The sequence below is a fragment of the Podarcis melisellensis genome (assembly GCF_964234715.1).
Source record: "Podarcis melisellensis genome assembly, chromosome: 2".
Classification (NCBI taxonomy): domain Eukaryota; kingdom Metazoa; phylum Chordata; class Lepidosauria; order Squamata; family Lacertidae; genus Podarcis; species Podarcis melisellensis.
Window position 1 is genome coordinate 57,092,000 of NC_138529.1, and position 27,274 is coordinate 57,119,273.

At 40.8% G+C, this 27,274-nt stretch overlaps 2 protein-coding genes across 8 annotated transcripts; both read left to right on the top strand.

Moving 5' to 3' along the window:
• Window positions 1-459: 459 nt before the first annotated feature.
• LOC309360061 (UPF0461 protein C5orf24 homolog) lies at window positions 460-12,835 on the top strand. 5 transcript variants are annotated; one of them, XM_081894613.1, is made up of 3 exons: window positions 460-594; window positions 8,183-8,612; window positions 10,456-12,835. In XM_081894613.1, exons 2-3 carry the CDS (start codon window positions 8,186-8,188, stop codon window positions 10,494-10,496), a joined length of 468 nt encoding a protein of 155 aa, XP_081750739.1. In that variant the 5' UTR covers window positions 460-594; window positions 8,183-8,185; the 3' UTR covers window positions 10,497-12,835. The 5 variants fall into 5 exon arrangements, with proteins under 5 accessions (XP_081750739.1, XP_081750735.1, XP_081750736.1 ...); XM_081894609.1 differs by having other exon boundaries at window positions 8,183-12,835; XM_081894610.1 differs by lacking the exon at window positions 460-594 and adding an exon at window positions 609-761 and having other exon boundaries at window positions 8,183-12,835.
• Window positions 12,836-18,727: 5,892 nt separating this feature from the next.
• Window positions 18,728-26,518, top strand: TXNDC15 (thioredoxin domain containing 15). 3 transcript variants are annotated; one of them, XM_081894353.1, is made up of 6 exons: window positions 18,864-19,001; window positions 19,332-19,714; window positions 20,579-21,066; window positions 22,039-22,202; window positions 23,169-23,299; window positions 26,257-26,518. In XM_081894353.1, exons 2-6 carry the CDS (start codon window positions 19,642-19,644, stop codon window positions 26,451-26,453), a joined length of 1,053 nt encoding a protein of 350 aa, XP_081750479.1. In that variant the 5' UTR covers window positions 18,864-19,001; window positions 19,332-19,641; the 3' UTR covers window positions 26,454-26,518. The 3 variants fall into 3 exon arrangements, with proteins under 3 accessions (XP_081750480.1, XP_081750479.1, XP_081750478.1); XM_081894352.1 differs by having other exon boundaries at window positions 18,866-19,001; window positions 20,576-21,066; XM_081894354.1 differs by lacking the exon at window positions 19,332-19,714 and having other exon boundaries at window positions 18,728-19,001; window positions 20,576-21,066.
• The last annotated feature ends 756 nt before the right edge of the window (window positions 26,519-27,274 follow it).

The following is a 27,274-nucleotide window of genomic DNA, read 5'->3' on the forward strand; positions in this document are numbered from 1 at the left end:
TGAGCTTATGCCACAACAATACCGCACCGGCTCGCCTTCGCAGCGCTGCGGGGCTCTTCGTGGGCCCACGTCTCTCCCTCATTCCTCCTCTTCCGCCTCAGAGCAGGCGGCACCTCCGCCGCGGCCGAGCCAGGCCCTGAGCTGCTCCCCCGGCGAGCGGCCCCTTCCTCTCAGGCGTCCGCCTGCCGCTCCCTTCCTCCTCCTCCTCCTCCTCCTCACAGACCAACCGCCTCCCCTCCCCCTCCCCTCCCGTCGGCCTCTGCCTCTCCTGCTCGCTCCCGCGGCGCGTTGGCCCAGACCAGGAGCGCGCACGTCGCCGCCACGGCTCCCTGCAGCTGCTCCGGCCCGGCTCTCGCGGCCCGCTCCGCCGTCTCCGCTTCTCCCCCGCCGGTCTCTCTCTCTCTCTCGCCCGGCCGCCTGCCACGAAGGAAGCCGGCGGCGGCGGCGGGGAGGGGCCCCAGCGCCCCGCGACGCGTCCCCACCACGACGACGACGACGACAACCCTCGTCGAGCTCGCGCCTCGCGGACCGAGCCACCAACCGCCGCCGCCTTGTCCCCTCCCCTCCCCCTCCGCCCTGCCAAGAATCCCTCAGGTAGGAGCCGCCCCGGGCCTGAGAGTGCCGCCCGCTTCTCTCCGCTCTCTCCTGTTCTCCGCCGCGCAAGATGGAGCCTCACCCAGCTGGCTCCAAAGAAAGGAAGGCAGGAAGGAAGGAGAGCGCCTTTCTCTCTCCTGGCGCCTTTCGGGCGCAGTCGGCGGAAGGCAGCACCCCCTGCGCCTCCCTCCTTCTTGCACCCCGGGGTGCCCGTGGGGTTTAGCGGGGTGGCACCATTTCCGCCGCTTCCTCTACTCCCCCCCCCCCCGGTTTCTGTATCAAATTGTACAATTAGGTGGGTGGAATTGAAGGACCCTTCTTTCGCCGGGTGCCCGGAGAATAGACAGCCAGACAGGGCAGCAATCTGGACAGCCTTTTCCTCCCCTCCTTGTAGGCGAGACGGGGTGGGTGGCTTGGTCTGCAACACACACACACACGGATCTTCCTCCACCTTATTTCATTTGTTCTCTTCAAAGGCCCTCACAAAATTAAAACTACGACTTTTTGTGGTGGTTGAAGCCGTCTAAATTTGCAACATCGCCGCAGCCACCCTTAGTTGTGCCGCGTCACATAAATCTAACTAAATTGAAACAAAAAAACCGAATGCTAAAAAAACCTAGGGGGGAAAACGGAGGGAAGCCTCTCCTCTCCTCGGCTTCTGCCTATCATCCAAGTGTGAACAAAAGGGCTATGTAGGTGAGAGAGCATATTAAAGGGTAACTTATTTAACTAGCCAGAGTAAGGCAGATGCGGAGTCTTAACAGCTTTTTGGCCCAAGTGGAATGATGGAAAAGGTTATCATTCCCATGCCCCAAGACCTATTTAATTTCCCCCAGTGCTGATAATGAGGCACCATCTAATACAGACACAGAACGACTGTGTGTTCCCTCTGAATGTCCCAGGAAGGACAATTATGCTCCAGTATGGGGTTGGAGGGGAAAGCAGGGATAAGCTTCTGTCAGTCTGCCCTCTATTCCTGAACTGCTATGGTCACTCAGTAGCAGGGAAAGATATACATTTTGTGGTTTTTATAACAGTATCTCTTTAGAATTTGTCTTGTTAAGTGTCCTGTTAGTTAACAAAGGCACTTTAAGCTGTTCTCTTTGTGTGTGCTTTCTTGTTTATATCTAACCAACTACCGGTATATGTTTAATGAAAAACAATGCCTGTCCCTGTATTTTGCACATATGTGTAAGCATACCTTTAATATATGGGACTGACAAATATTTGCATTGCTAGTTACTTAAATATTATATTGATTAGTGCTACCCACATTTATTAAGACCTGCTGCTTAAGTGCATCTCATTAGACCATTACATGTATAGCATTAGTGTGTGCTTTAGAATTGTTTTATGGGATCTAAGTTTATGCTTGTAAACATTTAAAATGCAATCCTAACCCCCAATCCATGCTTCTGGAGGGGAGTAGGAGCCAACGCATATTCCCGTACACTGTTCTTTACACTTGCAGGGTATCTGGTACTTCTGGTGCTACAGAGTATCTCACTGCAGCACAGGAGGGATGGCAGATGCAAATGTATTATTGGTGATGGAGCTGCTGGAGGACCCCCATACCAAGGTGTTTGGGGTAGAATTGGAGTAACAAGGATCCTCTACAGTATATCCTAAGCTGGTCCACTTCCCAGAGAGGGGTCCAAATTTGGTGCCTCTGCTGCACCAGTCTGCAGCAAAAATTGTGATTTCAATCTCCCCATCTTCCAATCTAGCCGATGCAAGTAGGAGGGCTTTGGAGACACCAGTGGTTCTATCACTCCATTTTGCCCTGCTGTTTCCCATCCAGAGGTAGGATTGCTCCCTTAGGCTGCAATCCTATACACACTTATCTGGAAGTAGGTCCCAGATTCTTGTGTGGTTTACTTTTGATTGCACTATTATTGTTGTCATGCATTTAGCTTGTACATATTTTAAGATTAGATGTTTATTTTATGGTAGATGTTTAGGAGAAATCTTTCTGCTCATGCAGATCTAAGAAAATGTTTGTTGAACATCTTAGGCTTCAGCACAGTCTTTGCAAAACTAGTGAAGAGGATGGTAAAGTACAGTCTCTAGCATGTTCTTCTGCTATTGATAATGTCTTTATTTGCATCCTCAATTTTTTTTGGAGGATAGAATTAGACATTTGAGCATATGTCAAGATCCCAGTGGAAGCTATTAAATTTGCCTAAGAATGTACATCAGACTGATTTTATCTCCAATACCCATTACAATATGGAAGTGAAGTTGATTAGGCCAGAAGATATCTGCTTGCACAAATGCCCTCTCTATTAGAGGAGTTCCTGTGAGAAAGCATTCCAGCTTCATTTTGACACAGCAGGCTGGAGTGCTTATTCACCAGACTACTTTGGTGGGACCCATTTCCATCAATCTCCCTCCTAAATGAACAGGAAGGATGGGGATTGCAGTCCATGCTCTTGAAGGGCCAAAGACTTTCCATTCCTGACCTAAGGCATGTTTTGTGGCCACATGGGGTAGCACCCTCTGGCTCTGGTCAGTACCCAGATGGAAAATCACCTGTATCCTCCTCTCTGAGTAATGGAAGAAAGGCAGGATACCAAATGTTATAATTGTTTTATTATAATGCTTGTTCTGCTCTTTGCTACAGGAACTGCAAAGAGCAGCATACAAACTTACTGGGACAAGGTGGAAGAGTTCTATCCTTGACCAGATAGCAATTTTAGGATTGATAATAGAGTTGTTACCGGATTAAAGAGATATCAACTGATTAATTGTACGAGTTTTTGTCAGTTAACAGAGTACACTTCCATATGGTTAAAAACAATAGAATGGAAACAAGATGAGTAAATTCTGTGTTGTTAATGCATACTCACATATGTTGTATGTGTACTTTATAAGAGACATTCCTATGTTACATGAAATGGGGAACACCTTTTAAAATACTGTCTGATTAATCCAGGTAACTTTTTCAGCCAATTAACAGTTCAATTCTATATGTACCTACTTGGAAGTAAGTCCCATTGACTTATTTGCAGTTTCCTTCCAAATAAATGAATTAAGTGGGGAAAATGATTCATATTCATAAGACTTAGGCACATATAAGATGTAAAAGTTGTTAAAACTGATTAAACATTGTAGCTTCTTCATTTAATCATGTATGGCCTGCCATTTTGTTAAAATAATGTTCAATTCAAGATACTGAACCTGATTCACTGCTGCTTCTTATCAGTAGCATGAAGCAAATAGTAGCATAAAGCTAATCTAACATTTCCATTGTTTGGGATATTTTTAACTAGAGGAAGTTGCATATACACCTTTCCTTCTATTAATAGCCTGTATAACTTTCTCCTGTATCCATCTCTTTCCCCCATTTGTCCCTGCAACAATAAATTGTTTATCCACAAAGAATAGTAGAATAATATTGCATCAGCCCCATGTCCTATGTGAGGACCTAGTTCAAAGTGCTGATTTTAATCTTTAAAGCGCTTAATTGCTTTGAAGCAGGATAACTGAAAGATCACATTTTCTCACATACACCTAACTGAACATTGAGATCCCCTTCAGAGGCCTGTTTCAGTTGCCCTTGCCAAGTGAAGTAAGACAGTGGCTACCAGGTCTTTTTTGTGCTAGCTCCTCAACTGTTCAATGCCCTTCCTAGAGAGGATCAACTGGCACCTTCTTTATGTCCATTCTAGGACCATGTGTTGTCCTTAGCAGCAGCAGCAGCAGCAACAACAACAACAACAAACCTGTGTGAAATTAAGTGTTTTATACTAAACCACATTTGAGTGTTGTGAATTTTTTCAGTACAGTGGTACCTCGGGTTACATACGCTTCAGGTTACATACGCTTCAGGTTACAGACTCCGCTAACCTAGAAATAGTGCTTCAGGTTAAGAACTTTGCTTCAGGATAAGAACAGAAATCTTGCTCCGGCGGCGCGGCGGCAGCAGGAGGCCCCATTAACTAAAGTGGTGCTTCAGGTTAAGAACAGTTTCAGGTTAGGAACGGACCTCTGGAACGAATTACATACTTAACCCGAGGTACCACTGTAACTTGGTTTCATTATTTTTCCTGGATATTTAATAGCAAGTTGTTACATATTTTTGTTACATTTTATTTTATCATTTTTGTGAACCGCCCATAATTCAATGTTTTTAAGTGGAATTAAATTATTAAAGTAAATGATGATGGGATATACATGGTGTCCTCACATGCTTCTGGCTAAAAGTAAAACATTGGAAGTATGCCTGCCGCACACCATGACTGCATGCAAGACAAATGCCCTACTTGGAAGTTATATATAATATGTATTTATCATACACACATTCTGCATTGTCATGTATATACTTGGTAGGAAGCATTGATAGGTGCCAGCTTCCTATGGTGTGCATTACACAATATGTTTTCATTTATTTATTTATACAGACATACATACCCCGCCCATCTGGCTGGGTTTCTGGGCAGCTCCCAACAAAACACTAAAAACAAAATAAAACTTCAAACATTAAAAACTTCTCGAAACAGGGCTGCCTTCAGATGTCTTCTAAAAGTCAGATAGTTGTTTATTTCCTTGACATCTGATGGGAGGGCGTTCCACAGGGCGGGTGCCACTACTGAGAAGGCCCTCTGCCTCATTCCCTGTAACCTCACTTCTTGTAGGGAGAGAACTGCCAGAAGGCCCTCGGCACTGGACCTCATTGTCCGGGTAGAGACACTACTTCAGGTATACTGAATGACCAGGTGCATGTGGGATTCATGCAGCTCCTTACTTTGAATTCACTTCAGCATAGGAAGCTTGTTGTACATGAAGCAGCACTGCATGAAAAGCTATCTGGAAGCCAGTTTATAAGTGGCCTTGATCAATCTACATTACAACAAAGCCACTGGCATAACTGCTGCTGAGGTTAGTGGAGAAATCCTCCACAGACAGTGGGGTCTCCAGTGAGCACCATGACACTTTGAGGATAGATGATCCTAAATTGTCACATTGACAAGGTCATTGATAATAAAAGGGCTTGTGCATCAAATGGTTGATCATTGTTTCCTAATTGGATGACCTCTTGTTAAGACACTGTATTTCAACACCACTTCGAAGGCCAGATTACATGTTGACTGGTATACCATTAGCACCTCTAGTTTACCCACCTTTCTAAAATGTTCTTCAGCAGACAGGTCAGGTGTTGAAAATTGATGTAAGTTTTTTTGGGGAAAGTTAAGCTTCTTGGATGGAGAAATTATTGAATTAAATAGTTCAGTGTCATCTTTCTAAGCAACAATGTGGTTTTCACAGATTGCCAAACAATTACAACATAAGTAGATTTGTGTGCCATATTACCTAATTCTTTCTAGGCCAAGTTTAATAACAACATTTCCATAAAAAATCCATTGATGCCATTGCTTTTGAAACAATCTGGGAAAAGAACAATCCTTTCATAATAATACACATGTTTAATGAATGAGCTCTTCTTAAGATCGGAGTTGACATTATACTGATTTACTTTTGGTATATATTCAAATATTATCTAAAATAGATAAATATTTCAAAGCTTACATTCATTTAGAAACTTCCATTTTGTTTTCAATCTGGATACCAAGACCACAGTTAGTATTTTGGAAATGTAGACTAGAGCATCATCTTTGAAGGAAAGAGACCTAGAATAAACAAGAAGCAGCTATACAAACAATCAGTAAAGAGAGAAAGAATTACACCACTACTGAGCCCATATTATGAGACCAAGCAGTTAAGAGGCTTTTAAGAGACTGATAAACAATGGGTGACATCAAAAGCAGAAGGATTTACATGGGAGATGTCATATCTCTCTATCTATGAATGAATAGGAGAGCTGCTTCATAACAAATTCATCATACCTATGCTGAAAAGCAGGAAAGAAAAAACAATGTCTGGTACTTCATAATTGATTCTTCTGGCCTCCCATCCTGAGTTTGCGAATATAGGCAGGCACTGTAAATTTGGGGCATTAAAGAGAAAACAATATTAGAATACACTGAGATCCAGCACTGAGGGCCTTCTGGTGGTTCCCTCATTGCGAGAAGTGAGGTTACAGGGAACCAGACAGAGGGCCTTCTCAGTAGTGGCACCCGCCCTGTGAAGGAAATAAGCAGCTATCTTCTTTTTAAAAGACATCTGAAGGCAGCCCTGTTTAGGGAAGTTTTTAATATTTAATGCTGTATTGTTGTTAACACTTGATTGGAAGCCGCCCAGAGTGGCTGGGGAAACTCAGCCAGATGGGCAGGGTATAAATAATAAATTATTATTATCATTATTCTATAATGATATATGGGGAAGATAGTTTAATTTCCTATGGATGCAGAAACACTTTCTTAATGAAAGCTAAAATATGAGAGCTGACCCTGCATCCTTAACTATCTTAGAATAGAGAATATGAATACAGTTGAGAGAGGACTGGTCTCTAGTATATAGGAAAACATGGAAATTGATTGTGGCAGAGAAATCGCAGCAGTCCAGAATTCACTGTAGACTATCCACTCTTAAAACCAGTTTCCAGATGCACAATATAAACTGTATTAAAACCATTACCCTCAATTTATGGCAGAGTTGTGTGGCCAAAGTAATGTGCTGCCACTTGTGCAAACACTTTCTGGTCTTTATTTTTCCAGGAACTAATCACAAAGCAACAAATAAACATTGACTCCCAGTTAGCACTTCTGAGTAGTGCTTCTAAAATGACAGATATTAAAAGTAAAGCTCTGATTTTGTATCTACTATTGACAGTCTGGTTTCGAAAAAAGACTATAAAAGGAGCCACAAGAGAGTATGCAAAATGTGAAGTATTATGTCAGAGAAGCTAACATAAGCTGAGCATGGGGGGGGGGGAAATTATTTTTGGAATGATTTGATTTTATTATTTATATTCACACACACAATATAAACAATGGAGTACCACCATAAAATATGTATGTCCTTTTAAATGTGTTTGTTGGAAGGGAGGTTATTGGTTTGTTCTTGTTCTTGTTTTTATTATGTATTTTGTGTTCTCATTTTGTATCTTTATGTTGTGAACTGCTCATGATCTTCAGATGAAGTGCAGTATAAAAATTTAAGAAATAGAAATAAAATAAAATGTCAGTATACACTTACTGGAATGGCTTTTTCAATTCTTGGTCATGTCAGATATACCTGAAAAGAACTAAGAAGAAAAATATGAAAAAATACAGTCAGTAGAATCCTATCTATACATAATAGCCCCTGAAACATTATTTTTTATGTTCCTGTAAGTTTTATGATTATGAAACCAATAAAAATTAATTTAAAAAGAAACTTTTGGTTCACTGTGATTTTTTTAAAAAGCACCTATCATTGCAATGCTGAAACTCTGTGTAAGATTTATTTGTGTTAAATCAAAGATTAATGCAAAAATGTAAAATTAGCAGAAACCTATGCTGTAATATATTGATAGTGTTTTGGAGTAGTATTTGATTAATGAGTCTGTTGATATTCAAGATGTCTTGTTTAGGTGTTGGTTTGTGCCCTGTGCTGATTTGTCTAATTTTGGAGGGCATTGCAAATATTTCCCTGCTGAATGCTACCTTATTTACATCTCTCCCTCTTTCTCGCTCTCTTTTGGTAGAAAATGATGCATCCTGTTGCCAGCGGTAACTCCCCTTTCTGTGGGCCTGGGAAGAGTTCTTGCCTTAATGATGACAACGTGACCCCCACTGATCAGTTTGATTTGTATTCCACACAACAAACCAAGTATAGCCACACAGTCAGCCACAAGCCAATACCATGCCAGAGACAAGATGCGTTAAATGAACCACATTTGCAGACCACAAGTGGCAGGAGTATAGAGACGAAAGATGATATAAAGAAAAAGAAAAACCTCAACAGATCTGGTAAACGTGGAAGACCTTCGGGGACCACAAAATCAGCGGGCTACAGAACGAGCACAGGTAGACCGCTGGGGACCACCAAAGCAGCTGGATTTAAGACAAGTCCAGGTAGACCCTTGGGTACAACTAAAGCTGCAGGATACAAAGTCAGCCCAGGGAGACCTCCAGGTAGCATTAAAGCTCTATCACGGCTTGCAAATCTAAGTTATACTTGTAGCAGCGCAGCATTTCCCTATGCTGTGGTACATAACAGAGGAGTGCATGCTGCTGGTGAAACAAGTAGCAAAATCAAGCAACCCGCTGAGTGAAAAATGAGGAATTAAGTAACATTTCCTCAGTAATTCTTTTTAAATTATCTGAGTTGTGGCATGTTTTTTTCACTTCTTTTGTAACGTTTCCATAACTTACTTTCCTACATTTTATTTTTTTAAAGATGTCATATCATAATCACTTAATGTTTCTTACGTTCACAAGCGGACTCCTCAATGGTGCCCTTGTCTATTTCCAGAAAATAATTACTAATATTCTAAGTGTCAAAGTTATTGTCTGGCCATTTTAGTTATGTGGTTAGCAATTCAATAGCAGAATTCTGCATCCTAGGTTATTTATAGTCAAAATAAAGACTTGTTCAACAAGTAACCAGAATAAACTAATAGAAACCAATTATTCAGGACAGCTTTCCCAGGAATAGTTCTGTAAAATTTGCAGTGTATGTGTCTCTTTTTTCTTTTTCTTTTTGTTAATAGGAGGAAGTAGAAAAAGAACTAAATTTTCCACAATGGCTGGAACTTAACACGGACCTCAATATTTGTAGATACTTCAAAATTTCAAAACTATATTTTTTAAAAAGTGGTCATTCCAGGCAGTCATTGCATTAAAGTGCTATCAGTTTCAAGTAATCCAAACATTTAAAAAATATCCTATGTAGCACCTGATATATATCCAAAGTGCTATTTTTCCATTAAAGTATGGTAGCTCTCCTGCATATGCTAACTGTTGGACACTGACTTACAATTTATAAAAGCCTAAGACTACACATACCAAATCAAAAAGAATTAAATATTTGAAATATTTTATAATTTAACTTCTAAAAAGTGCTATCAAATATGCAAATAATGTACAGGTGTGGTAAAAGTTGTGGCTGAGATTCTGCACATTTGTGTGCTCCTAAATCCAGTCCATTTCAGTGACATTTGGCATACACAGATATATGTGAGATTTGCCCTGTGTTCTCAGATCTGTCAATAAATATACACATTTTAAGTGACTGCAATATCTGCATAGATGGCAGCAGTTTTTTAGGATTTCAAATATTTGGTGTGGTTGAAAATTATACCTTTCAGATAGATAATCTTGTCATGTTTAATAATTTTGCCAGTGGAAGTCTTATTTATCACACATACTGTAGCTAAGAGAGCGTATATCTACCAAAGGATGACATTTCATGGATCATAATTGGAAATGATACAGTTGATGCACAAGCAAGTTGCAATTTGATGTGTTTATAGACCCCAGATATATAACAAACTATTGGAATACATCTATGCATGGAGGTGCAGAACTATACATACATTTTGCCATTTTGTGCACCTAAAATAAATGTTCTGCATTGAATTGGGTATGTGTTGTTATTTTTTAAAATGTGTATGTGTGAGAGAGAGAGACAATGTATAATACACACATTACGTTGTAACTGAATAAACTCTCAATATTGAATATATTCCAAATATTTCTTTAGAACTAAAGCTATTCTGAAAATAAGTTTACATATAGTTATAGATTAAAAATTTAAATTTGTATCTTCAAATACGCAAGAGAGAGGTTATAGATAAATATTTGCAAATTCATGGGGACAGACTTCTTTCAGGTTAATTAGAGAGATGAAAATGAACAGTATTGATTCTTTTCCTTTGTAACATAAATATTGTGGCCTGCTGACATTTTGATGACAACTCTGATTTTAGTAATGACAACTTAAGAAATGGATGTCATTTCATGCCTTTTTTATCAGGAAAAAAGCAGCAAGCCTTCAGGTGTTCCAGTGATGCCTAACTCATAATGAGCTGGACTTTATCCTGTATTTTATAATAGGTGTGTTGAATTGTTTTGGGGGGACTTTGTATGCACTGGCAACCTTGAACCTCAACAGTACTGGAAGGCTCTTTAGTCATGTAAACTAATGGCAGCTAAATGCTGGTAAAATAATTTTTTGCTGAAGCTATGAAGTCCATTATATATTTCCTCAAGAAACTTCGGAATATGAAACTCTTATTAATTTTCCCCACAGTGGTGCAACTTCTGACACACACAGTGCTAATGTGAGCTAGTTCACCCTCAGGACATATATTGTGTTGGCTGTTTTGTTAGATGGTTCTTTTTTTTTCCAACCCAGAGGCTGCTTCAGACCCTTTCTGAACTCTCTCTAGGAAAGCAGCTGAATGTAAAAACTACAAGAACGGCACACCTTACTGGCAAGGAGCAAGTTGCATGTCACCAATGTACCTTTGAGTAACTCTACTTACCTCCTCCTGTTTTTTAAAGCTACCCTTTTATTTCTCACGTGTGCATCTCCTCAATGGTGTCGTGCAGTGTGTTGGGAGACAACGCAGATGCATTATTGCTCTAGTATAATGAATTTTGTATTCACATATGCTGAGAAAATAATGAACTCATCTAAGCAATTTATGTTCATTTATAGTGCTTATTAATTATATCATATGGAAAACTTACCCATTAAAATAACTTAATATTGTAAGTTGGGAGGGGGGGGCAGAAAAATCCTCTTTCATTTCTCTAAAGGGCAGTTTAACGCCTGGATTTGTTAATGAGGCCAGAGAAACACTGTTGGGCATTTCTTGATTCCAGTTCATTTTATCCTCTACTGCGGTTTACAAGTGCCATGCTGTGGGGGGAAACAGAAGTCAAGAACTTGAGATGTTTGAATGGTATATTCAAATATTTTTGCTACTCCTGTATATAATCTCCAGAATACATTGTGTTTTTCTTTTTCTTTTCTTTTTTTGTAACACTGTCTCTTGTCATGACAAACACTGAAACAGCATGTTAATTCCTATACTTTGATATTATTGGAGAGGGGGAGGAGGAATGTCCCTTTCTCCTTGTAGTATTAATACATGATTTGTAAAGCAAATTGATAATTTTATATTATATACCTTAATTCTGCTCTTCATAAGCTAGGATTGTTGATGTGTATTGGCACTGTTCAGAAAATCTACATGTCAAACTTGTGTTCACTTTTCTTTTGATTTAAAAATAGCCTTTTTCACTTTTTGATAAAGCAATTAGCATAATTAAGCATTAAGAGAGATCTATACTACAGCCGCTATTTTAAACACTTACAGAAATTGCTGTTCACTTTCTGGTGAAATTTACTTAAACCGTAGAACCAAATAATTTTACTTCTATTTTTGAAGTCTTGCACTGGATATTTTCAAAATCTTTACACACACACACACACACACACACACACATACATACACACACACACTGCTGTAAGTTTAATTAGGGGCTAACTATTGTGAAGGTAGCATTTTTAAAAATACAGGTAATTTTCTTAAATGAATTCATGTTTTGCAAGTTTTGAGAATAGAACTTCCTGGTCAGGACTCATCTGGCATTTCTGTTTTGCAGTGGTCCATTTCAATTATGCTTTGAAGTTGCTTTTGGTCTTGGGACAAACCCAGCAAGTCAGGATAATGCATATGGGATGAGATATTCCCTGATCTACAATGCAGAAGGCAGTTAATATCAGAGCATTAACTTTTGCCTTCTTTTGAAAGACAGAGTAGTAGAGATAACTACAGCTTTTTCCTAAGTTGTCATTCTGGTTTTTATTACTGTATGTATAGAGCAGCATCAATCAATTTATTAAATACAAAACAGTTTCTTGTAATCAAAGTTCTTGGATTCCACTTATATTCACATTATGTTTATTATTATACATATATTTAACATAGTTCAAACATTATTATACATGTAAGAAAATACTAGAGCGGCCTTTCCTTCTGATTTTTTTCCAGATAGAAAATCTAGGTTCTGCGATGTGTAATCTATTTCATCTTGAAAGTTATAGTAATTTTATTAAATTTTCAGAAATCTGCTTAAATGGGCCATTTTAAGATTCTCATCTTTCACTGTTTGCTTTTCTGATGGGATGGGTTATTTTGGTGGAAACAGTTGCTCATTAATTATCACCCTGTCTTCTGCTGTAAAAAGTCTGATTAGATACTGTGTATGTTCTTATGTCCATGAACTTCAGCTACTCGTGTGCAATTGTCTGTATGGGAATGGAGTAGTGTTCATGATCTGTATTTACGTCATCATATGGATGTATATTTATTAATAAAGTAATTGCTTTAAACACCAAATAACTTTATTACTGTATGTTTTATATTCTTGCCATCCCCACCCCCAGTGTAAGTTGAAACCCAGCAAACACCTGTTAAATTAACCAGCTTTGCAGATGAATAAAGCAACTCTTCAATTGTTACCCATAAAAAGAAATGGAATGTTTTGAACTACTTTTTTATATGCTTTCCCTCACTTGTTGTCTTATCAGAGGGATTTATTTTCCAAACAAAAATAATTCCCAACTCCCTTCTCTCCCCCACTTTATTTTCTGAAAGTATTAGGGACTGGGCCCACCATATAGGGATTACTTACTCCCTTCCTGCTTGTTATCTCCAGGCCAGCTTACCAATCATAATTAGGATGCTGGGCAATGCAGATAGTCTTAGTGGCCATAAACAGCAATACTGCAGCCTCACTATTTCTTGAAAGACTTTTAGAAATGTTATAAGACCACCTTGCGTTAATTTTAGTGACAGTTCAAACCTTGGTTTGAGTGACTTCAGGTTTTTTATTTATCTTAACTTAATTTATTATATGTATGTTTTCAGCTTACATCAACAGACTTGCTCTGTAATTTGACAAGGAAAACATTTTTACAGTGGTATTGCATATAGAGGAAGGGTGGGGAACCGGATCAGATCAGCAGGCTGGATCCAGATCTGAGCCACCCTCTGCTGACCACTTTTGACTGGCAGATGTCATGTGACAGCCATTTATTCAAACTCCAAAAGGAAGAATCAGCAGCACACTCTTAAGTGCGTCCCTGAGACTTCCCTTCTTCCTTTTAGCCTTGGCTTGAATTGAAGCGGCTACTGCTGCCGCAAAGACTTCTGCAGAAAGCAGTGCTAATTGTGCACCCTGTTTTGGCAGGGATCAGCTCCACTTGGGTGCTCTGATTGGGAGCTCCTGAGTGGAGCTGACCCCAGTGGTCTTTGCTTTTAAAAGCAATAAATGCAAGTCTTGCTTGCCAAGGAACAATTCAGAGCACACTTCAAGACTCCTGGTGGTTTCTTTGCAGTTGTGACTTTACCTGCCCCACACCTGTTACCATAAGCTGTCAGGTGTGAGGCAGGTGGGTGTGGCTTGGAGAATACAGCCTTATAGGTTAAAATTGGGGACCCTGGTGGGCCTAATTTGCCTGGTGTGCTGGATGTTTCCCATCCTGATAAAGAGAAAGGGGATGTAGTTCGGTGCTTTGCATGCAGAATGTCCAAGTTTCTACCTTAGCATCTCCAAGTTGGATTGGGAAAGACTTGTGTCTGCAATCCTGGAGAGCTGCTGTTAGTCAGTAGGTGATATATAATGTCATGTGAATGGACTTCTTTCCTCACCCCACCCTACAGAGGAAATTTGGGGGGGGGGCTGCAGAAGGGAGGAGGACCTACAGCGGCTATTATTTATTTCATCTATGAATCCCAAAGCAATTTAGAATATTTTATTATGTTGCATGTCACCCGGTGTAGATACTTGTGAGCTAATACCAGATTCTTAACCCTCTTCTTATTCTAGATTCTTACTCCTCTTGCATTCAAAATTTTAGAGACATCCAGCTAACAATGGTGCTATACTATAGTGCTGCTCATGCTATTTTTATGTAAGTCACGATACAATTTTGCTTAAAATTTAGAATATGCAGGGTTATATCTGATGTATTGCTAGATAAGTTGTTATGAGTAGTCCTCTTTAAAGATCTTGACATTTCTATTTATTGCTGTGATGTGGCAAAGTTCCAATATCAATAATAATTAGGGGAACTATCAAAATTTAGCATTGTTCCTGTTGGCAATGGTACTTATGGTTCAGTAAGAGGCTTTTATCCAAACAGCTATATTTAAACAATTGACCACCTTGGTAGTCTACACACCGCTGAGTATTTATTGATAACAAGACAGAAAAAATGTCAACAACTGCACCTTAAGTTGTCATTCAGGTACATAGGGTGGGGGCAGAAACCATTCTATGATTATTATTTTTAAATAGCAGAAACAACCCCCACCTTTTTATGCAGATCACAGCTGTTAGTTAACTGTTTCAGGATAAGTTACTTAATATTCCATAAACACAATGAATTGAATCCAAATGAACTTACTTCAACAGAAAATCCAATCCCATATGGGTCCCATCTCCAATGTAAGATGGGAAGGCATTCACAAAGTATATCATTTATGCATGGACATGTAAGAGTGTAGATCAAAACTGAACATCTTTTTTGGGCCAAGCACTGCATTTCATGGTGGGACAGAGACGCACAGCAGATAAAAGATAATTATGCGTGCTTCGTGTCCAAAAAGCAAATTGCCAATAATGCGAACAATTGAAAGAGATATTTAAGAGCATGGCTATGCTGCCGGGGGTTGATGGGATTTGGAGCTCAGTAACATCTGGAGGGCCACAAGCTCCCCACCCATGATCTTAAAATATCTCTCAATTGTTTACGTTATTGGCAATTCTCACCTGTGAGTTTCTGATCCCAATGAAGCAGACTAATAGATAAACTGCAAGATACAACTGCTAACCAAACCTGCCTTAAACAAATCTATAATTTCCAGGATCAAGTGCCTGGATAAAAGGGCTTTTCTTTTTCTAAGGCATGTTTTGTTTTGCATTTTTCCAGGGTTCTTCTTTATGTTTAAGTAATACCAAAAGGATATTCTTTAGACTCAACAAGGTTTTTTTTTAAAAATCTAAAGTTACTTATTTTCTAAGTTTGTTGTAAGTTACGTCATTGTAAAATCTTCCAAAGATTAAAAGCAAAATATAACTTGCAAGTGAGAGCACTTTAGATTGTTAACAGGGTCTAAAGGCAGATGGGTATTTTTCTGTACCACTTTCTGGCTTCCTTGGCATAATATCCATCTAATGAATAAGTTAATACTTTTGTCATGGTAGAAATAAATACAAAACCTAGTTTATTTGGAACATACAATTGCAAACAATGTGCAGGCAACTCTATTCTGTTTCAGAATTCTCATAAATTTTACATTAAAGTGCACTGAATTTGGGCCATTTCAAGTCTGCTGGGTAGCTATGAAAAGAAAGAGATGATGTATGAGAGTCTGGTTATCCAACAGTGCCAAAGTAGGTTGTTTCATATGCTTCCCTAGATAAGTAGAAACAATAATCTATGGACTATTCATGTTCCTTTGCTGCATCTCTCCCATTATATTTGTTCTTGGATAAAACAATCAAACAAACTTTGGTTTAAGAGAAAATTTTACATGCTTAGGAATTTAATTCAAGTGCCAAAAAGCAAGGCAATTGCAAGTTAAGCCACTCTACCCTAACTAACTATCGTGCTTGCAGAAAAATGCATTCTACAGGCTCTTACGTTGTACTTACTTAGAAAAGCATTTTGATCCTAAAACAGCTTTTTGTTTTTAATGGATATTTTTTGAAAATGGAATTGAATTAACCTAAGGCCAATGATTGTGATGACTTGTCTATAATACATAACTCTGCAGTGATATAAAATATTGAAAGTATATCAGTAATTAGATATTGCCCCTGCAAGGTAGGCCATCTTCATATTGTTGATTTTTTTGGTATGATCCTAGTTTGTCCTGTAGTCCCATTTGATTAGCTGTCTGGAGAGGAGGAAGTAAAGCTGAGACAATAGCCTTGGAATTCAGTCCTTTCTTATCTGAGACTGAAAATTAAGTTAACACAGAGATATCAAAAGAGATGAGATGTAGAACAACATACTTGAAGTGAGCCAAACCAGTGACATGAAATCAAATAATAGAATCGGAGAACTGTAGAGTTGGAAGGAACCCAAAGGTTTAACCTCCTGCAATGCATGGTCATGGCAGCCCTTCATTCTATCTGTCTGTCTGTCTGTCTCCTACCTACCCACCCAATAATCATGAGAGCATCACATGCAAACATGAGCAAGCACACATGCAAGACTCAGGAACATAGCACATGCAAACATGATAATTGGCCATGCATGCTAGTTCAGTAACAACTGGAGGGCCAAAGTTTCCCTACTCCAACTGCAGAGCAATATGCAGCAGCATGCCCACACATGAGCACATAGACCAGACAAACCACTTGAGGTGGCACAAATGGTTTAACTTTAGTGTGTCTGGCTGTTAAACAGAAGGTTGTGGTTTGAGCCTACACAAGGACAGCTAGGGGCAGGATTCCTGCATGACCCTCAGGGTCACTTCCAACTCTATGATTCTATGATAATCATTTTTGTATGCAGGCTTTGGAATTATCATAGGCATATGGAAAACTATCTTATGCTGAGTCAGACCATGGGTCTATGTAGCTCAGTATTGTTTACACTAACTGGATTTCAGGCAGGGTTCTTCACCAACTCTACCTGGAGATGCAGAGGACTGAATCTGGGATCTTCTACATGTAATGTAGATGCTGTAAGCCTGTACCACAAAGTTATGATCTTCAAATGTCTGTAAAACAAGTTTCCTATATTGTGCCTCACTGGCTTCCATTGGAAGTTATTTCTATGTACCGTATTGGCCTGAATATAAGCCTCACTTCTTTCCCAAATTCCGACCGTGAACAGTTAAAGTGTGGCTTAAATTTGTGACCTTACAAAAACTGGCTTTTACAATATCACTGCTGAAACACATACGGTAAAATGGAACAGGTGTGAGTGCCAGCGGAATTTTAAGGGAGCGGCTTATATTCGGGTATTGTCTTTTCTCTCTCTCCCCCCTCCCTTGAATTTTAAAGGTGCAGCTTATATTTGGGCCAATGCCGTAATATAATTAGAATAAAGGCTAATTAGCATAGATATCAGCAGAAGACAGTGGGTGAATCTTTGGGATAATCTAGGGGTCCTTTAGTCATGTCACTCTAGAACATTGCTTACACGTGAAGACTACAGCAGCTTCAAATATTAGAATCATATCGGTTCTGCTAGCTCCATGTTGGAATAACCGAGCATTTTACAGGTTAAGTGTGGCCAATGTTGGTCAGATCCTAGCCAGTATAATGTGTGGTAGAAATAACCAAATAAATTGGGTTCCTTAATATTATCACAACAGTATTTCTTAGAAGTTATTTTTCTTTCATAATAATACTGAGGACAGGAAATATTGTCAAAGCACCAAAATAGCCATAAATTTAAAGCAGATTATTTCACTCAAAGAATTCTGGGAACTTTAGTTTGTTAAGAGTGCTGGGAATGCTAGCTCTTTGAGGAGTATACTATAGTTCCCAGGGATTTTTTGGGGGGAGGCAGTGTGTGCTAAATGTGATTTAAATGTATGGTGTGTATGCTTAGTGTCTCTTCTAAGAGACAAAGCTCCTAGTTCACTGAAAGGGTACATATTTTGCATGTAAAAAGTTCATATTTAACATCTCTACTAAAGCGCTCTACTTGCTTACCTAAAGGCATAAGCTGTGTTAGGTAACCACTGGTCATAATTTCTTCTGCTTTATCACTTTCCGAAACATCTGCATTATTGCAGTGGTATGTTTTAGAAGTAGACCACGTTACCTTTGCCAGCCAGCACACTCAATATCCGAAATGTTTACTGCTGCTGTCTGGGTGCAGAAATTGAATCTTACAGCAGGTGTTTTGTTTGTTTTGCTGCTGCTGCTGTAATGAACCCAACTTTAGGAACTTCTACTCTTCTACAACACTGCAACCCATTTACAGAGCCCCAAACTGTATGAAGATGCTATTGCTGTGTCTTAATTAGGGGGAGGCGTTCAAGCTAGATCAAACTAACATCAGCTTCCGTCGAATCAGTAGAAGGCAGGACTATATTACCGTAAATAAATAATTGCCTCTGCAGCAGAATACTCGCCTGGAGGCTGGGCAAAGTATTCTGCGGGTTGTAAACAATGTTGCCGCCTCGGGATGCAGAGTGCTGCGGAATCGATTTTGGTTTAATGCTTTAAATACTTTCAATTTGCGCCAACTATCGTAAATTCATTGTTATTGCTTGGCGTCGGCAGTGGGTATTGTTCTTTTTCCTTCCTATGCATTTAGCAGCCCTATAGCGACCGCTACAGGCTGCATTTCCCATGCACCCAAAGCTGCGCAGTTCTACGCCTCCTTTTCCTTTCAGGCTGCCTCATGTATCGGGGAGACGCCCGGTTTCGAGAAGTCCCTTTTAGACGGCCCCTCGTCTGGTTTGGATTCCGTTTCCGGACAGACCCAAGGTGGCAGCCACAGGCAAATCGATAATGACAAAGGCTCCTCCCACGGTAAAAATGGCAGCCGCATCGGGGATCTCTATGGGGATTGCCACAGAGAAGGAAAATCCCGACTTTTATCTGAGCTCTCCTTAGTTTAGATCTGTGCTGGGGAGACAAAAGTACCAAGGCCAGGATTGTCACAGAGGTCTCTGCCTCAGTCGAACTCTCTTCCCATCCTCGTAAGTTGGTGGCAGATAAATTGAACTAATAATAATAATAATAATAATAATAATAATAATAATAATAATACTCCGCCCATCCGGCTGGGTTTCCCCAGCCATCCCAATCTGCAATAGGGCGATAATAATAACAGGCACTTTATTTCTTCTTGCGCAACAGTTAGAAAACGGGGTAGACAGATACAGTGCTGGCAAATCATGACAAGGGCAAGGTCTCGGGTTTCTGCACTGCCGCCTGCCGCCGAACGAGGCACAGTCGGGACCTCGAGAGAAACAGTCAGGACATCCGGTCCGCCAGCGGACAAAAGGATTGTTCAGGCTCCATAGAGTTTGTTTGTTTTCGTGGTGCCCCGGAAACGGAAGAGAGTGGAGAGCGGAAGCGGCTGTTGTTGGACGGGACCTTGTTTTCCGGTTGATCCGCCGGGTCTTTTTCTTGCCCCCCTCTCCCAGCTCCCCCCTCCCTTGCGAGGATGATGGTCTTGTCCTCGCGCGGGCGGGGGCGGGGCCTCTGGCTGGCCTGGCTGCTCGCAAGTCTTCTTGCAGGTGAGGAGGGCTCGGTTGCTATGGTAGCACCGCCGGGGGAAGGGGCGGTTGAGCGGAGATGCTGAGGACAGGCGGCGCGCCTCCTTCGTGCACCTGTGGGGAATGGGGGGCGAGCCAGCTAGGCTAGCGTCGCCACCCCTTGCTGCTGCTGCTTCTTTTTTAAATGCTTTGGAGAAGTAGGAAGCAACTCCTCAGTCTCCTGTTCTCTCTCTGGAGATCAAACAAGATAGGGCAGAAGATAAAATGTAGTATTGCGCTTGGGAAACTTGCGGGCCTACGTGCGACTTCATTTGATCCAGCAAACCAAGCGCTACTTTAGCTAGGCTGCATGCATGCTCGGGAGCAGATGCCTAAGTGAAATATCTAGTGTTGTGTACTCTTGTTTATAAGCTTGAAATGTGCTTGCAGGTCCTAGGGGATTTGGGGTTGGGGGAAGCAGACCATACAATTCTGAAGTTGCCCACCCCTGCTGTAGTAGAATATGTAGAGTGGTAGCCAAAGTTGAACTTGCATTCTTGGGTGGCAAGATTCTATTTTTTTGCTGTATTTTTCTTTTCTGTACATATCTTGGATGGGGTCTATTTTCTACAGTACAAAGAAAGACTTCATAAAAAATGACACTGGGCTTTGGTCAACAATACTGAATATTTCATGCCACGCTGGTATTTATGGTGAGGTGAGGGTGGCAGCGGTTGCTACAGTGTGTGAGCCTCACTTGAACGGTTTGCTTTCTTTGAGCCCCCTCACTTCACACATTGGATCGTAAGTTCCACCCACTGCTGCGTTGTTGCGTTGAATAAAGATAGATGTACTCCTATTGTTCAGCACTAAAGATGTTATATGTTCTTGCATTTTTTGTAGCAGTAGCTGAAATGGAAGAAACCACTGACGCGCCATCTGAAAAGTTAAGTGAAACTGCTGTACCATTCGCTGTGAAAAGCAGTTCTGTACCTGCAAGCAGCGATGGGCCTAAAGAATCGGTACAGTACAGGACTGCAGAGATAGCTGATGCTATGATGGGTAGCAGCATACCTGCAGCTGAGCCTGTAGTTCTGTCAGTTGTTCCAGGTGAGTCCAAGGAGAGACATGTCTTGGAGCATGACACCGGCACCTGTGATGCAGCCGTTGATGGTGAATGCAGTACGCAGGGTATTGTTTCATTTTTATCTCAACCTGGGTCTCCTATACAAGAGCAAGTCATAGATTCACCTGTAGTTCTGGAAGCAGTGCATCCTTCATCAGGAGAGGACTCTAATAGCACAGATGGTATGAAAACCCCAAAAGTGAATTGTGAGGAAAGAAACATTACAGGGATAACAAACTTCACATTACAAATCTTGAATATTTCACAAGTAAGTGGAAAGCACTCTAACTGATTTTTATATATATTTAAATTATTTTAATTTAAGAGTTTTTTTCATTTGTCTTCTACTTATCTTTGTATAAATGTGGATGGCATAACTTGCTTGAATAAAATTATTCAGGAAGAAAAAGGATGGATTCTATGTATATTCTGTATTTGTTTTTCTCAAGCCTGAAGGCTGCATCTTATACTACTTCCCTTACATCTCACTTTAGACCACCTCACTTTTTCTGGCTGGCAGGACAGATAGTTATCTCCCTACCCTCTAGTAGGCCAAATTTGGCAGGTGGGTGTGGGAAAAGTTGTGCATAGCCATACTGGACTCTCTGCAAACTGCCACACACTGCTCCTTTCAACTTCTGATTTTGGAAGTTGAAAGGGACTATGGGGGCTGCTTCAAAGAGCAGTCCTAGGAGGGAGAGGCAATTTCTATTTCATGGAAACTGCTTCTTCCTCCTTGAGCAAGGTGCGTTCCTATTGCTTATCAGCTGATGCCTTACTCCAGCAAAGAAATATGCCTTGCTCCAGTAAAGAAATAACCAGGAGGTTGCTTTAAGCTGTTGGTTGCTCCTTTGGAAGCCCCACTCTATCCAGTATGACATTGGGTGGAGGGTGGGTGTATGGGTGAGCAGGTGTGGGTCCTCCAAATTAACCTGGCCGGCCAAATTTGGCCTATGTCTGGGATGAGGTTGTGGGTTGTGTCTCTGCTGATGGTGGTAAGTAGGTGAATGTCAAAATATCTCCTGAACTTCATGGTTGCAATGTAAGTTAAAAGCTCCCTAAGTCATTTAAAAACTGTTGGGCAGGTAATAAGTTTTTTTAACCTGAATTGACCAAGTTCACCTTGCATGTAGAAGTACTTCACCGCCTTGTTGAGATCAGGATAATTAACATGAGCAATACTAGGTTAAATAAGTTCCCATTATGACTTTAAAAAGTCACCTTTCTCCTTCTCTTTCAGGATTTAATGGAGTTCTTAAATCCAAATGGCAGTGATTGTACCTTAGTCCTGTTTTATACTCCTTGGTGCCGTTTCTCTGCCAATCTGGCTCCTCATTTTAATTCTTTGCCCCGAGCATTCCCAACTCTTCATTTCTTGGCATTGGATGCCTCTCAGCACAGCAGGTAACTTTTATATCCCTCTCCTTTCAGGACTACTGTACCATCTTCATGTTTTTTAAAACAGGGTTAAGGAAATGTGCAGAAGAAGACTTTTTCTTGAAAAGTGCATTTTAATTGAATGATACTTTGTCTATAAATTTATTTTCCAAAATTTAGGCTGTTTTAATTGCATACATTCTGCCCAGTTCACACTAATCCACGTGCCCATTATCAGCACTTAGCAGAAACAACTGAAGACATTTTTGCTCCCACAAAGTTTCCCAGCTGGATGAATACGTCTCTGCTAAGGTTGTCTACTTTGTCTTGTTTTTAAACTCAACTTCTGTTTTCAACTGTTTTTAGCTGTTTTTATTATACTTTGTACATTGCCTTTGGCCATATGTGGGAGGCAATTGATTAACAATACTATCAATTTTCTAGAGCACCCGTTTGAGTCTAAAGTGTGTTGTGACCAAATGAATATATTTCTTCTGCTGAAATTAGCTATGGTTCCAATTTTGTACTGAAAAACGCTCAGTTATTTTATCACGGGGTTAAATGCAAGACTAGGGGACACAGGTGGCGCTGTGGGTTAAAGCCTCAGCGCCTAGGACTTGCCGATCGAAAGGTCGGCGGTTCGAATCCCTGCTGCGGGGTGCGCTCCTGCTGCTCGGTCCCAGCGCCTGCCAACCTAGCAGTTCGAAAGCACCTCCGGGTGCAAGTAGATAAATAGGGACCGCTTACCAGCGGGAAGGTAAACGGCGTTTCCGTGTGCAGCTCTGGCTCGCCAGAGCAGCGATGTCACACTGGCCATGTGACCCGGAAGTGTCTTCGGACAGCGCTGGCCCCTGGCCTCTTGAGTGAGATGGGCACACAACCCCAGAGTCTGTCAAGACTGGCCCGTACGGGCAGGGGTACCTTTACCTTTACCTAAATGCAAGACATATTTAGCAAAGCTAATTCTTTATTTGTTATCTTATGTCTTCACAGTTTATCAACCAGGTTTGGAACTGTGGCTGTTCCCAACATCCTTCTTTTCCAAGGAGCTAAGCCAATGGCAAGATTTAACCATACAGATCGAACCCTGGAAACACTGAAATCTTTCATTTTTAATCAGACAGGTAGGATTTATTTACTCATTTATTTAATATATTTATATTCCACATTCCTCCCAAGTTGGGATTCAAGGCAGTTTACAACATTTAAAAACATCAGTTATATAATACAGAATAATAAAAAGAAACTCATTGACAACAATAATTAAAATGCATTTCAGCGTATTTAAAACCAACAATTAAAATACAATTTGTCCTGACAGCAGCCAAGTGATCAGCATCTTCTGTACCTTAGTTTCCAAAGGTTTGTTTGAACAGGAAGATCTGAACAGGAAGCCAATCTAATCTCTCTTAGGAGGGGATTCCGCAATTTGGGAAGAGTCTCAGAAAACACTCATGTTACCACCAGTCATGCTTCTGATGTTGATGGGACCAACAGGAGGTACTGACCCAAGGGTCTCAGAATTCAGGCAGGTTCATACAGGGATATTTCGGGTAGCCTGAGCTCAAGCCATATAGGGCTTTATAGCCATCACTTTGAATTGTGACTGGGAACAAACTAGTAGCTAGTAAAGTTGTTTTAACAATGGGGTAACATGCTCCCTGGAACCAGCACCAGTCAGCAGTCTGGTTGCAGCATTCTGGGCCAGATGAAGCTTCTGAACACTTTTCAAAGGTAGATCCATATGGAGTTTGTTACAGTAGTCCAAACAGGATGTAACCAAGACATTTAACAGATTCCGTAGTCTGATAGCCACATGCCTTGCTGGATAAGTCCAAAGGCCCATCTAGTCCAGCATCCTTGTTTTACAGTGGCCAACCAGATGCCTATGGGAAGCCTGAAGGGAGGAACCAAATCCAACAGTAATCTCCCTGTTTGTGATTCCAACTCCCACCTACAGCTAGTTTTAAGATGTTTATTGTATGATCTCCAGGAACATTGAGTTAAAAGTTTTGGGAAATATTTCAGCCTTAATCAAGGTGTGAAATTTTGGGGCAATACAGAATAAGGCTCCATGTCCCAGATACAAATTGATTTGGGACTAAGGACTATTGAGCACAGTAGGGATGCTTCTGAGTAAAAATGTGCATGTGGGACCTGCAATAAAATGTGATCTGGAGTGCTTCTCTTTGGTGTTACAGCAAGCCGGCCATACCTTGTTTCAGGGGACATTCTGTTCCGTTCTCTCTCTCCAGCCCTCTCCCATTTTCCACTCTTTTTTCCAATTATTGGAGGACCCCCAAGCATTCCAATCTCTCCCTTTTCTTTCTCAGTAGCTCTGAGTAGCCATCAACTCAGCACCTGAGTATGCTATTACAGCCAAATCCTGTCCTATTTGGTAAGGTGGATTAAGAATCCTTCAGCTCTTGTGTGGTAGCAAGAGTTGGGAATATGATAGGTATCACCTGGAGAATGTAGGTGATACATGGGGAGAATGCAAGAGGAGAAGGGTAACTGTTTCAACAGTTATCTCTTCCTACCTATGTACCTATGATGGCGGCTAACAGATTGAGGTTGAATCCTGACAAGACAGAAGTACTGTTTTTGGGGGACAGGAGGCGGGCAGGTGTGGAGGATTCCCTGGTCCTGAATGGGGTAACTGTGCCCCTGAAGGACCAGGTGCGCAGCCTGGGAGTCATTTTGGACTCACAGCTGTCTATGGAGGCGCAGGTTAACTCTGTGTCCAGGGCAGCTGTCTACCAGCTCCACCTGGTACGCAGGCTAAGACCCTACCTCCCCGCGGACTGTCTCGCCAGAGTGGTGCATGCTCTAGTTATCTCACGCTTGGACTACTGCAACGCGCTCTACGTGGGGCTACCTTTGAAGGTGACCCGGAAACTGCAATTAATCCAGAATGCGGCAGCTAGACTGGTGACTGGGAGTGGCCGCCGGGACCACATAACACCGGTTCTGAGAGATCTGCACTGGCTCCCAGTACGTTTCCGAGCACGATTCAAAGTGTTGGTGCTGACCTTTAAAGCCCTAAACGGCCTCGGTCCTGTATACCTGAAGGAGCGTCTCCACCCCCATCGTTCAGCCCGGACACTGAGATCCAGCGCCGAGAGCCTTCTGGCGGTTCCCTCATTGCGAGAAGTGAGGCTACAGGGAACCAGACAGAGGGCCTTCTCGGTAGTGGCGCCCGCCCTGTGGAACGCCCTCCCATCAGATGTCAAAGAGATAAAGAATTACCTGACATTCAGAAAACATCTTAAGGCAGCCCTGTTCAGGGAAGTTTTTAATATGTAATGCTGTACTGTTTTTAACACTGATTGGGAGCCGCCCAGAGTGGCTGGGGAAACTCAGCCAGATGGGCGGGGTATAAATAATAAATTATTATTATTATTATTATTATTATTATTATTATTATTATTATTATTATTATTATTACCTATGTTAGCAGTGGAGGAAACCCAATGTCTTATGTGTTCTACAGAAGATGGGATAGTAAGTTGGGATCCACTTTGATTTCTTCCTTACATGCTGCAGCGAATAATAAAGAAAATGAAGATAGAAATAGACTTACCTAAGCAAGCTCTGGGCACCACTGACTCATGAGAGAAAACAATAAACTTTTCCCTCTACCGGTGTGTTTACAGATCTTTATCTGGGCATAAAAGGGAACTTGTCAGTTGAGTTTCTGTTGCTTTCCCCCTGGGAAGCTGAAGAACATACAACTGAAACTGTAGTTGGCTAATTAAGAAGCTGTTATTAAAATAGGAGTTGTAAGCTTTCGTACTGGTACATTTTCAGGGAGAGGTGGAATTAGAGCTGTTTCCAAATGACACTAAAATACTTAAATTTGAGAGAGTCATATTTTATGTTACAGTTAGAAATACCTATTTATTTAATGCACCAGAAGGCTATAATTCAAAAATTACAGAGCTCTGATGATGTTCTAGCAGCTGGTAGTTTAAATTGCTTAGTCCTAAATTTAAAATTATAGGTGTTTTGTGCAAATATATATACACAATGTTAATTCTGTTCAATCTTGCACCACACTAATAATGAATACTTTTTTCAGGAATAGAGCCCAAGTCTGATGTGGTGGTAACTGAGGAAGATCAGGATGGTCCCCTGCCTAGCACACTGACCAGAGGCATAGACTGGCTTCTTTTATTTTCTTTATTGTTCCTCATCAGCTTTATCATGTATGCCACGGTCCGGACAGAGAGCATCCGGTGGTTAATACCTGGTCAAGATCAGGAACATCAGGAATGATATGTGAACTGAGAACTTTGTTTTCAGAACAAGCTAAACAACATTAAATTAAATGGTGGATCGACTCTTTGTGATTTCTTGTTAGGCAGGACCCTGTATTGTTAATCATACATCACTCAGCAGAAATTCCTTGTGATACAAATATGAAAATGCACAGCTGGAAATTGTTCATAAAGTTGTTATGAGGGAATGACAAAAATATCTATACCTATCTGATATGCTTAAATTTTAGGAACTGTGTGGTGTCTTTTGGGGGACATCTGGTGATCTCTAGTAATGCAAATGGATTGCTGCTTTCTATTTAAAAAACAAGGATGCTATGCATCTGTGAAAACTGTTGCAGATGCAGACAGTTCTAATTGGAAAAGATCAGGTATAGGTGTAAGATGCAGCTTTTAGAAAGTTTCCTGAGCCACTCCAGATGGTCATTTTAACTATGCTAGATTTGGAGCTGCAACAATTGACTCCCATGTTTTCCCTACACGCATTAAAAAAAATGAAAGTAGGGAATTTGTAAGAATTGGCTCTCTTGTCAATTTGATGCTGTCACACATGTGGTGCTATGATCACAGTATTTGGATGGCAGTTCTGCTGCTAACATGTCAGAGCTTTTAGTAAGGTTGCACTGACTACTGATACACAAACTTGACATTTATTTACGGCTGAACTGGGAATATATGTTTTAGCGTTCTAAAGGGTCAGAAAACACGAATGGGAGGAATACACATACATGATAATAAACATACTTTTCACCCCATATTCCATGTTTTGCAATGTTAATGTAATTTAAGCACTATTGTGAACTTAGATAACCTTGAAAG